At 40.7% G+C, this 12,135-nt stretch overlaps 1 protein-coding gene and 1 long non-coding RNA gene across 2 annotated transcripts; both read left to right on the forward strand.

Moving 5' to 3' along the window:
* Positions 1-824: 824 nt before the first annotated feature.
* On the forward strand, positions 825-6,847 carry smx5. Its single transcript, XM_062996502.1, has 5 exons — positions 825-899; positions 3,559-3,626; positions 3,766-3,796; positions 3,883-3,942; positions 6,505-6,847. Exons 1-5 carry the CDS (start codon positions 897-899, stop codon positions 6,628-6,630), a joined length of 288 nt encoding a protein of 95 aa, XP_062852572.1. The 5' UTR covers positions 825-896; the 3' UTR covers positions 6,631-6,847.
* Positions 6,848-7,966: 1,119 nt separating this feature from the next.
* LOC134316185 (uncharacterized) lies at positions 7,967-10,199 on the forward strand. Its single transcript, XR_010013058.1, has 4 exons — positions 7,967-8,150; positions 9,777-9,843; positions 9,952-10,017; positions 10,102-10,199. It is a non-coding gene; the product is annotated as an uncharacterized LOC134316185 (long non-coding RNA).
* Positions 10,200-12,135: the final 1,936 nt, after the last annotated feature.

A 12,135-nucleotide genomic window follows, 5' to 3' on the forward strand; every position in this document is an offset into this window, starting at 1 on the left:
AGCAAGCTTATTAAAAAGTCAAATCAATAACAATAAATAAATAAATCAATAAATAACACTAGTACTCATCTTGTGATTTTGAGACTATTTTACCCTAGGAATTTAGAATAATAGGATTGCAAACCAACGTAAAGTAAAATGCAAATCAAATTATTATCAAATCACCCCATCAGACTCTTAAAGAATACTTCTACTTACTGACTTTATGAGTCTCAGACATTTATACTGTACATTTCACTTTACGTTAGTTTGCAATCCTATTATTCTAAATTCCTAAGGTAAAATACTCTCAAATCACAAGCTAAGTACTCGTGTTATTTATGATTGTGGGGTGGCATTTGATAAGATTTTGATTTGACTTTTTAATAAGTTTGCTATCCCATCACCCCAGCTGTAAAAAGATGCTTTATTCTCTTCAATGCTTCGCAACTGTATTACCGTAAAACGGGGTGTGGGCGCACAGTAAAACTTGTTTACTAAACCGAGGGTACGGATTACTAAACCGTGCGTACGGTTTACTAAACTGAGGGTACGGATTTTGTCTTCACATATTTTTTTTCCTTAGTGACCCCTAAGGGGCTCCGTATAAAACAAAGCAAAATAAAAATATACATTTCAAACCACGTTAAAACTGAAGAAAATATTTGTAAACATGAATGAAGGCTGTGTTCCAAATACCACAGTGTTCAGTTACCCGTATGAACGAACAGTAATGCGTAGGGCGCTACGTAGATACCCTATTTAGTAAAACATTGTGCAATTTGAGACGCAATCAAAACATTGTCTTAACCAATGAGCAGTGAGAATAAATCAGCCCCCTGTTCTGCTGGCCAATAGGAAAACGGTTTGCTTAGAAGCCAAGTTTGGTGTTGTAAAGGCACAAAACAGCGGGTAAAATGGTGAGTTTTAGTTTTTACCTTTGTTTATTAATATAAGGCTTCTTGCTGTTTTTTAGTTATAGATTAAATAAACGTTATATATACGCATTGTTTACATTATCGTTGCTTTACAGGGAATTTCTCGAGTGTGCTGAAATACGTATATATAGTTGGTTAGCTTAGCATGTTAGCTGCACAGTACACTAGACGGACGCATGATGAACGTTTAGTCTGACAGGGTTGTTTCCTTTAATGTAGAACCGCACTGTTTATTGTATAAATAATAAATATTTAAAAATATAAATAGCTTAGAAAGAGCTTACATTATTGTATTGTCTCCCAAATTCAGCTAATTAGAAAACAGCGTGTTTTATTAATCACGAATAATTGTATGGATCAAAGCGTATTTATTTATTTAGTTTTTTAAATAGTAGTTTAGTAATAATAGTAGTTTAAATAAGAGTTTTGTATTCCCAAAATACACTCACCATGCACTTCATTACGTACACCCACCTGGTACGTACATAAACTAGATGATCTTATGGGTATACAATTACTGCCTGTTGCCCTGTACTCTCTGAACTACACTGGACCTCATCTATCAATCGAGAGAGACCCCACCTAAGCAGATGCTGTTCATCATTCTATGTCCTGCAATGACACTAACATGTTAATGGCATGATAGTGTGTTTTGTACTGAACTGTAGCAGGTGCAGCAGTGTTGTTGGGATCCTTTAACATCTCACTACATTTATTTTATTTTATTTTTTTATTCATTTCTCATCTCATTTGCAGGAGAGTCCTGGCCAAGATAGGCAGCAGCGTAATACATAGTTACCTCTACACAAATAACACACAACAAACATGTATACGTAGTATAAACAATTCAATGATCATTTAAAACAATTACAAACCGTTTTTCCTGTATCCATTTTCAAAAGCATGTTTTTAAAATTACTTAAAATCACCAGATGCTGCAATTTTAAAACATTCTGCAGTATATTCCAGTTTGATGGTGCAGCGTAATTAAAAGCCAGTTTCCCTAATTTCGTGCGTGAAAAGGGGACCTTAAGGGCCCAACAGTGACAACCTGGCAGTGGTGGGGTTTGAACCGGCGACCTTCTGCTTACTAGTCCAGTACCTTAACCGCTAGGCTACAGCTGCCCTCACTATCACTCAGTGCTGGGTGGACAACCGCACTCCAACCAAAAATATAAAGCCAACAGCATCCTGTTATTCACCAGAAAGTGCCCACTGATTAAAGACTACTACTAACTCCTTCCTCACCTATGAGTGATAACATGGCATGTGTTTAAAATCCCAACAACACTGCTGCACCTGATGCACCCATACCACAGTGTTTCGACTGTGTGTTTTTGCAGTGCTGAAAATGATCCACCACCTGATCGTGATCAGATTACTGGGGGTCATGCGTGGTTCCCTTTGATAAATAGGAAACACAGGGTGTCTGACAACAGTCAGTAATTGTATACCCACAAAGTTCATCCGTATGGTAGGTGTAGCTTATAAAAGCATTAATGAATGTACATACCAGAGTGGGTGTGTAATAATAAATAGTCAGCTGTAGCCTAGTTGTTAAGGTACTGGTCCAGTAATGAGAAGGTCACTGGTTTAAGCCTCACCACTGCCAGGTTGCCACTGTTGGGCCCTTAATGAATTCCCTTAACCCTTAATTGCTTAGACTGTGTACTGTCTCACTACTGTAAGTAGCTTCGGATAAAAGCGTCTCCTAAATGCTGTAAATGTAAACCTGTAATAAACGTGATCTAATGAAAAAGATAGAATGGTTGAACACTGACACCTGGTGGTAAGTTCTGCTCACTACAACCTCAGAATAATATTGATTGGCATGAGGGAACTACAAAACATTTTTATACACCGATCAGCCATAACATTAGAACCACCTCCTTGTTTCTACACTCACTGTCCATTTTATCAGCTCCACTTACCATATAGAAGCACTTTGTAGTTCTACAATTACTGACTGTAGTCCATCTGTTTCATGCTGTTCTTCAATGGTCAGGACCCCCACAGAGCAGGTATTAATTAGGTGGTGGATCATTCTCGGCACTGCAGTGACACTTATTGTGTGTTGTGCTGGTATGAGTGGATCAGACACAGCAGCGCTGCTGGAGTTTTTAAACACCTCACTGTCCCTGCTGGACTGAGAATCGTGCACCAACCAAAAACATCCAGCCGACAGCGCCCCGTGGGCAGCGTCCTGTGACCACCGATGAAGGTCTAGAAGATGAGCGACTCAAACAGCAGCGATAGATGAGCGATCGTCTCTGACTTTACATCTACAAGGTGGACCGACTAGGTAGGAGCGTTTAATAGAGTGGACACGGTGTTTAAAAACTCCACTCATACCAGCACAACACACACTAACACACCACCACCATGTCAGTGTCACTGCAGTGCTGAGAATGATCCACCACCTAAATAATACCTGCTCTGTGGGGGTCCTGTGGGGGTAACAAAGCATGTAGAGAAACAGATGGACTACAGTCAGTAATTGTAGAACTACAAAGTGCTTCTATATGGTAAGTGGAGCTGATAAAATTATATGTGTTCTGCCAGTGCATTTAGTGTTAGTGGTATTGATATTGTATTCATATTTAATAATAATAATAATAATAATATTATAATTCCTTTACAGCTCTTCTATTCGTTCTTTAAGTCCCTGGTGGGCAAAGATGTGGTGGTAGAGCTGAAAAATGACCTGAGGTAGGTGATTTCTTCCAATGTTATTTGTAATTGTAATTATATTTGATAGTCTTGTGATTTCAAAATCAGAACAATAGTCCGATTGAATTAAATAGTTGAAATGAATCTTAATAACTCGTTTTCTTTATGCGTGTTGCAGTATATGTGGGACGCTACACTCTGTAGATCAGGTAAGATTTTTAGATCATCCTGTGTGCATTATTGCATATTTGTTGCTTATTTAATATAACGTTTTTATTTACGTGCATCTTTACAGTATCTGAACATCAAACTCACAGACATCAGTGTCACCGACCCTGAGAAATATCCACACATGGTCAGTAACAGTTCGGTTTTGATGAGGTTTAATTTTTGAATGCCGTGTGTGGGGTGATATACAATATTTTGTCCGTGTAGGCGCCCGGCTGGCTGATAGCAGAGCTGAGATGTCAGTACTGGAAGCCTAGTGTGGGCAAGAGAGTTATTATAAAATAATGATTATTTTTCTCTCCATGGAACATTAGAATAATAGTTTGGGGGATTATCCAAGTGCTTATTTGTGTCACTGCGGATCTGGTCCTCATACCAGACTCCTGACGCCACCCTTTTAGTTCTGTTCAGGCCAGGGACCTGCACTGAGAGCGCACCGACAGATACGCCTCACGATGGCTGGGCTGTTTTGGCCATCCTTTCATTTTCGGATAGTAGCCAATCATGTCTGTGAAGGTGCTTGAATTGCCGATAGCACCGCCGAGATTCGAACCCTGGGTTGCCAGACGCCACCGTAGCACCCCTTGAAAACGCTGTTTATTAATTTTAAATCATTTACATTCGTGGCATCCAATTATCCAAAGCCGCTTACACATATGACTGAATGCAGTTAGAGCAATTGAGGGTTAAGGGCCTTGCTCAGGGACCCAACAGTGGCAAACCAGCAACCTTTGGGTGACTAGTCCAGCACCTATACCTCTGAACTACATTTGTTGTGACGTGTGCACTAACAGTCACCAGTATGCGTGAGAGTGTGTGTGGGGGAGTGCGTGCGAGTGTGTCAGCGAGTGTGTCAGTTTGAGTGTGTGAGAGTGTGTGTGTGAGGGTGTACCCTAACCACTCAGCTACTGTTGCACACAAAAATCATTTGGGGGGTGTGTGTGAGAGAGAGTGTGTCAGTGTGAGAGGGTGTGTCAGTGTGAGAGGGTGTGTCAGTGTGAGAGAGTGTGTGAGAGAGTGTGTGAGAGAGTGTGTGAGAGAGAGAGTGTGTGAGAGAGAGTGTGCGAGAGTGTGTGCGAGTGTGTGTCAGAAAGTGTGTGTCAGAGAGTGTGTGTCAGAAAGTGTGTGTCAGAGAGTGTGTGTCTCTCTGACACACACTAACTGTTCTGTATATTTTTGTTCTTTCTTATTTTTATTGTTTATATTTCCCTGTAACTTGCTTTGGCAATACGAATGTCCTTATTTGTCATGCCAATAAAGCTTCGTTTGAGTTGAGTTGAGTTGAGTGTCAGAGAGTGAGTCAGTGTGAGAGAAAGTGTTAGAGAGTGAGTCGGTGTGAGAGAGAGAGTGAGTGTCAGAGAGTGAGTCAGTGTGAGAGAAAGTGTTAGAGAGTGAGTCGGTGTGAGAGAGAGAGTGTGTGTCAGAGAGTGAGTCAGTGTGAGAGAGTGTGTGTGTGTGAGGGTGTACCCTAACCACTCAGCTACTGCTGCACACAAAAATCATTTGGGGGGTGTGTGTGAGAGAGAGTGTGTCAGTGTGAGAGAGAGTGTGTCAGTGTGAGAGGGTGTGTGTGTGAGAGTGTGTCAGTGTGAGAGTGTGTCAGTGTGAGAGAGTGTGTGTTTGTGTGTGTGTGTCAGAGAGTGTGTGTCAGTGTGCGAGAGTGTGTGCGAGAGTGTGTGCGAGAGTGTGTGCGAGAGTGTGTGCGAGAGTGTGTGCGAGTGTATACCCTAACCATTCAGCTACTGCTGCACACAAAAATAATTTGGTGTGTGTGTGTCAGTGTGAGAGTGTGTGTCAGAGAGCGTGTCAGAGAGTGTGTGTCAGAGAGTGTGTGTCAGAGAGTGTGTCAGAGAGTGTGTGTCAGAGAGTGTGTCAGTGTCAGAGAGTGTCAGAGAGTGAGTCAGTGTGAGCGAGAGAGTCAGTGTGAGAGAGAGTGTGTGTGTGTGAGGGTGTACCCTAACCACTCAGCTACTGCTGCACACAAAAATCATTTGGGGGGTGTGTGTGAGAGAGAGTTTGTCAGTGTGAGAGGGTGTGTGTGTGAGAGTGTGTCAGTGTGAGAGAGTGTGTGTTTGTGTGTGTGTCAGAGAGTGTGTGTCAGTGTGCGAGAGTGTGTGCGAGAGTGTGTGCGAGAGTGTGTGCGAGTGTATACCCTAACCACTCAGCTACTGCTGCACACAAAAATCATTTGGTGTGTGTGTGTGAGAGAGAGTTTGTCAGTGTGAGTTTGTGTGTGTGTCTGAGAGTGTGTCTGAGAGTGTGTCTGAGAGTGTGAGAGAGTGTGAGTGTGTGTCTGAGAGTGTGTGTCTGAGAGTGTGTGTCTGAGAGTGTGTGTCTGAGAGTGTGAGTGTGTGTGAGTGTGTGTCTGAGAGTGTGAGAGAGTGCGAGAGTGAGTGTGCGAGAGAGTGTGCGAGAGAGTGAGAGTGTAGGGCAGTTGTAGCTTAGCGGTTAAGGTACTGGACTAGTAATTGAAAGGTCGCTGGTTCAAGCCCCACCACTGCCAGGTTGCCACTGTTGGGCCCTTGAGCAAGGCCCTTAACCCTCAGTTGCTTAGACTGTATACAAAATGTGTGAGTGTGTGAACGCATTTCTTAATCCTGCCTCGTCCCTTCTGTCGATTGCTGAGCCTGTTTATTTATTACTATTATTATTATAATTATTATTATTTATTTATATTTTTTCCTCTCAGCTGTCAGTCAAAAACTGCTTCATCCGCGGCTCGGTGGTGCGGTACGTCCAGCTCCCGGCCGACGAGGTGGACACTCAGCTTCTACAGGACGCCGCCCGCAAAGAGGCCATGCAGCAGAAACAGTGATTCACCCGCGCGCACGTTCGGTTTCTCACGGACTTGTTTTTCTTTTACGCCGAGTCGAGATAAACTCGAGTTACCGGCTCACAACCTGCAGCCTGACGTCTGAGGCCTGTTGCTGTTCAGTTCTGAGTTCAAATTTAACTACTTTAACTATGAGGTGTCATGTTTATGTTGAAATTAGTTTCCTTTTTTAATAAAATGAATCAAACGAGAGTAGAAACCGAGAGTCAGTGATATTCTGCTTCTGTCCAAGATAAAACTGATACCATGTTGAATAAATACGGTTCAAATGTGAAATGTTAAAACAATTAAAATTGTTGTAATGATTCGGTTGTATGGGACGTGTACACCATGACCTACACAATTTCCTGTAGAGGAACGGCACTGGTACCACTTCCTGATGTTACACTTCATCTCAGAGCAAACACACACACACGGGGTATTTTAGTATCTTTAGTTAACCTGACTAAATGTGCTTGGACTTGTTGGAGTAAACCGGAGCACCCTTCCTTTCTGTGTGGGGTTTGCATGTTCTCCCCGTGTCTGCGTGGGTTTCCTCCGGGAGCTCCGGTTTCCTCCTACGGTCCAAAGACTGTGGGGTGCAGGTGAGGTGAACTGGAGATACTAAATTGACCGTGTTTGATATTAAACTTGATCTGATGCATCTTGTGTAAGCAAGTTACTGCCTGTTTTTTCATGAATGGAACCAGCGTGTAAAACATGACGATAAAATCCTAATAAATAAATGAATAAATAGGATCCAGACCGCTCCAGCTGGGAATCGAACCCAGGACCTTCTTGCTCCCCAAAGGAAGCATCTCTGGTTTAGCTTGACGCATGACATTTTCGGGAGATGGGTGAGGTAAGGGATTTGGCTTTTGTAGTCTGGAGAGTTCGTCAGGTAAAGACGCAGTAGATGTTGTTACTGCTGCAGAGGGAGATTTTGCATTTCACTATGAATCGGTGGACTGCAGCACGTCGGCCTGGTTCAACAGTTTTTCCCTGATTCTGAAACGGCGTAAACGTTTCCAAACGCTCGTACTAACATAGCGGTTATACTGTACTGTAGTAATGCTGCGATAGCGCCACATTCTGGTGAAACGGCTCCACTTCTTATCATTGTTTAGGGCTGATTTGATGCTGAATTGAAAGTAATAAGATGATCTGATTATAAACGTATTTGTTAGTCATATTATTAAAAAGTAGCTGCTTATTATAGATGCATGACCCATGGTGCCATCCTCTCCAGTGTCTTGTTTTGGTGGTCCATCAAAACAAGTTCAGAAGCACCTGTTCAGAAGAAATAAGCTTAATGAATGTTAATTAGGCTGCAGATCACTTGTCCCACCCACTACACCCCTCCAGGTGTAAATTCAGGCCTAATGAGCTTCACCAATCAGGCCTGATCTCATGCAGACGGTTTGGTCTTGTTAGCTAATTGAGTTTTTCCTTCTGTGTCAGCTAAGCTTAACCTGCAGTGGAACAGACAGGATTCGAACATTGTGCTTGATTTCTACAAACCGGTAAGCTGGTGCATGTTTAAAAGACAAGTTTTAGTCAACAGGTTCGTTTTTTTGGTCTTATGTGGATGGATGCAGGCCAGATCATAAACAGTCGCAGTACATTAATCTATCAGCTGAGCAATTGTACACAATTCTAATAAGGTAGGTGGGTTATTATATTTTAAGCTTTTGATCAAGGCCTAAAACATTAATACTGATACACTGACTGATGAAGTGAAGTTAAATAAGCTAACAAGTGTTAAGCAGACGTGGGAACTTCTTCATAATGTTGGAGCAGCATTGTGAACAATTACCAAATAAGATAAATAAATGAGTTTAAACTAAAGTTATCTGGGTAGGAGGTGATTTTTTTGACAGAAATGAATAAAGCGCAAGTGTTTAGCTTTTCTGTGATCACTGCAAAATTCCACACTGGTTTAAAGGTGTGACTGGAACTGAATGATAACAAAAAAAATCATTTAAAAGTAGGCACTTAACAGGTGGAGAAATATCACAGTTCATAACTACTGTATATATATATAGTCTTCCTGTATAGTTGTCATTTCCCACACAGAATTGTTATATATGACCTGCCCCTATATCAATAATCATTTGTCCACATATGTAGGGCGATATCAAATTAAGGTTTATTTGTCCCATGCATAGTCATACACAGTACAACTGGAAGTGAAATGATTTTGTGACTGCTCAGCCACATTAGTTACAAAAAACAAAATAGCCAAAATATATATTTATACAAAAAAAAGTGTATACACAAATACAAATCTATACATATACACATACATATACAGTATAAAAACTGTATACACGCATATACTTATATATACATATGTCTATATATACTGTATATACACACACATATATACATATAAATTGGATTGTGTAAGTTGTGTAAATTTAGTCCTGAATGCTATTTCCGTTGAGGACTCGAATAGCTTGTGGGGAAAAAACTCCTCCTCATCCTCTCCGTTTTGGCTTTTAGCGCACGAAAACGCTTCCCAGACCGTAACATACATGTATCCTCTGGATGTAGGTTTATAACATATATGAAATACCCATAACAAAATTGGTAAATGTACACATACTAAATATATCTATAGAATACATTTTTATATGGTATTATATGTTGTATCCATATATGTTGGCATAAATATGACATTTATCTATGCGGGCAGCACGGTGGCTAAGTGGGTAGCACTGTCGCCTCACAGCAAGAAGGTCCTGGGTTCGATCCCCAGGTGGGGCGGTCCGGGTCCTTACCATGTGGAGTTGGCATGTTCTCCCCATGTATGCGTGGGTTTCCTCCGGAAGCTCCGGTTTCCTCCTACAGTCCAAAAACATGCAAGTGAGGTGAACTGGAGACACAGAATTGTCCGTGACTGTGTTTGATATTAAAATCTGAACTGGAATCTTGTGTAATGAGTAACTACCGTTTCTGTCATGAATGGAACCAAAGTGTAAAACATGACGTTAAGATCCTAATAAATAAATAAATAAAATATCACCTTTCCTAACAACTGTGTAAACACGGCGCAAAACATCTAAATAAATAAGGCAACAGAGTTCTGTTTGCTATTTAAAGACATGAGCGATTTGTTCCTACATTTAAATTCGGGCTGATTGCAGGATGGAGGACAGTTTTGGGATCGAATGCACCGTTCAGCGGCCTCAGCTCACCATAATGGAGGAGCAGGTGAGTGTACGGTCATCATTCCTATACAACACGTCTATGTCTATGTACAGTATAGTAAATGAACCCTGTAAACTCTCCAACATTTAATCTCTTTTATTATTTCGGTAGCTGGAGGGATATTTCGAAGACGGCTCGGTGCTTAACTCCTCCGTCTGTGACCTATCGGACGAAGAGGTACAGAGAAGATCCACTTCCTTTTTATTTTACAGACACCAAAAGTAGTTTTTTTTGTAAATCAAATCCTCTGGTTTGTTTTAGGTTTCAACCAAGAAAGAGAAGCACATGCGGCTCGGTCCTGAAGACCTCAGTGACACCCTGTTATATGAGTTATAAGAAACTGTGAATTGACGTGAAATTTCCCATTTTTAACTAAATTATTAAATAAACCTTATAAATAGCTTGATTCTGTGATTAATTTGGATTATGTTTCTAATATAAAATCACTTATAATAACAGGTTTTATAATAAATGTCAGTTAGTGCAGTGCAATGAAAAAGGAAGCGTAGAGTATCGTACCCATTCTTACAGTAATCTTAAAGGGATCCGATACCATCGTGGTTTAGGGCACACAATTACTCTACACTTCTTTTAAAATTTCTTCTAACCATGAATGCTTTTACTGAAAAGTATCAGTGCAGCTAAAATAAATAGTACAATTTATATTTTTTGATGACGCCAATTCCAGCAGTGTTTACTCCACTGTCCTGTCACATTATCTAGTTATTTACTCTCTTAAATTGTTAATAAAAGGAAGAAAAAAAAAAGTTTTTGTCTAAAAACTGGGGCTTGGTGCTGGTTTTGGTTCCTGCTTAATGTAGTAATATCAATAATTCCCCAAAATTTAGGTGCTATGTTTTGAATTTGAAGATGTAGATTTTAGTAAGGATGAGCAGCTACTTCAAGGGCTGAGTCGCTTTTCAACATTGGTAGTGTGTGGCAGAGATGTTCACGAGTCTTTAGGCTAGAGTCCGAGTCAAGTCACGAGTCTTTAGGCTAGAGTCCGAGTCAATATAATCTACACAAAACATATATTGGAAATGTAGCGTAGAAATAAATAAATAACCTGTAAGTTCAGATAAAAACAACAACAGATTAGCACCTACTGTATAAGCACTATAGGTTACTTTTCTAATATGTTTATTATTTATTTAGTGAGTTTAGTCTGACCATCACTTTGTTCAGCGCTCGGCTTGATTGGTAAAACCTGATCAGCGTGTGAATCTGATCTGAATCTGCATCAGTGTGGAATAAGCGTCAGATCCAGGGTTACAGCTCCACATGTATCTGTGTTTATCTGGATTCTCCTCCCTGTTTCACTTTTAAACTTGTGTTACAGCTCCAGCTTCTGAGAAATGGTGAGAATCAGAATCGGCTTCTCCCAGAGTCTAAAACGCTTCTGGTTGAAAATAAAGCTTAACGTGGTTTAATGTAGTAAAAGAAGGAGACAGGAGCACTAAACTTCTCTTCATTATTACTGCTCATAAGTTCCTCCACTAATCACATTCCTCACTCGCTGTTTTACTACAATAAGTCACGCTAAGTTTTGGGCACCGCCGTCACACTTCATAGGAAATAACGGCACAGCGGCACAGAAGCGATTTTGTCGTTTCTCATGTGAATGCGCGGGTGCTGAAGGGAATACGGTATTCCAACATCAAGCATCTCCACCATTAAGAAGCATCAGGAAACAATAAAGAAGTAAAACTAAAGTGCAGCTTTTATTGTATTTTTATTGATGTGTAACTGTTTGTAATCGTATTTGTGTGTTTATATTATATTTGTGTTATTTTCAGTGTTTAAGAGTCAAAAACAACCATTATTTTACATGAGACTAAAATATCTGCAGCTCCACGGGACCATGGACGCATTAACAGGTTTCCCAAACATCCTTATGGGGAAAAATACCTCGAAACATGACGCCACTCCCAGAACCGACTGACTGAGTTTTAAGGTACCGCTGTACCGCTTGGCAGTAAATCTCTTGGTTCTTCTTTGTATGACTTCATGGTTTTGCTATGATATCTAAAGGGAAATGAGATGTTGGCAGCTCAGAGCTTTAGTTCCTCGCTCTCATTTCTGTGGCGGCTCTCTAACAACTCCATTACTGTTGCAATTAATGCGCCGCTTTTCCGTCGCGTGTGCCATCACGACGCCGCTTCCTCAAACTCCAGTCCTGGAGAACCGCAGCTCTGTGGTGCTGTCATTTCCCTGTTCATGCTCATGATTGCATTATTTAAATATACATGCGTGTGCATATAATTGTATGTATATACAGTATATTGTTATATGGAC

Source organism: Trichomycterus rosablanca, chromosome 6, assembly GCF_030014385.1.
Source record: "Trichomycterus rosablanca isolate fTriRos1 chromosome 6, fTriRos1.hap1, whole genome shotgun sequence".
NCBI classification, from domain to species: Eukaryota; Metazoa; Chordata; class Actinopteri; order Siluriformes; family Trichomycteridae; genus Trichomycterus; species Trichomycterus rosablanca.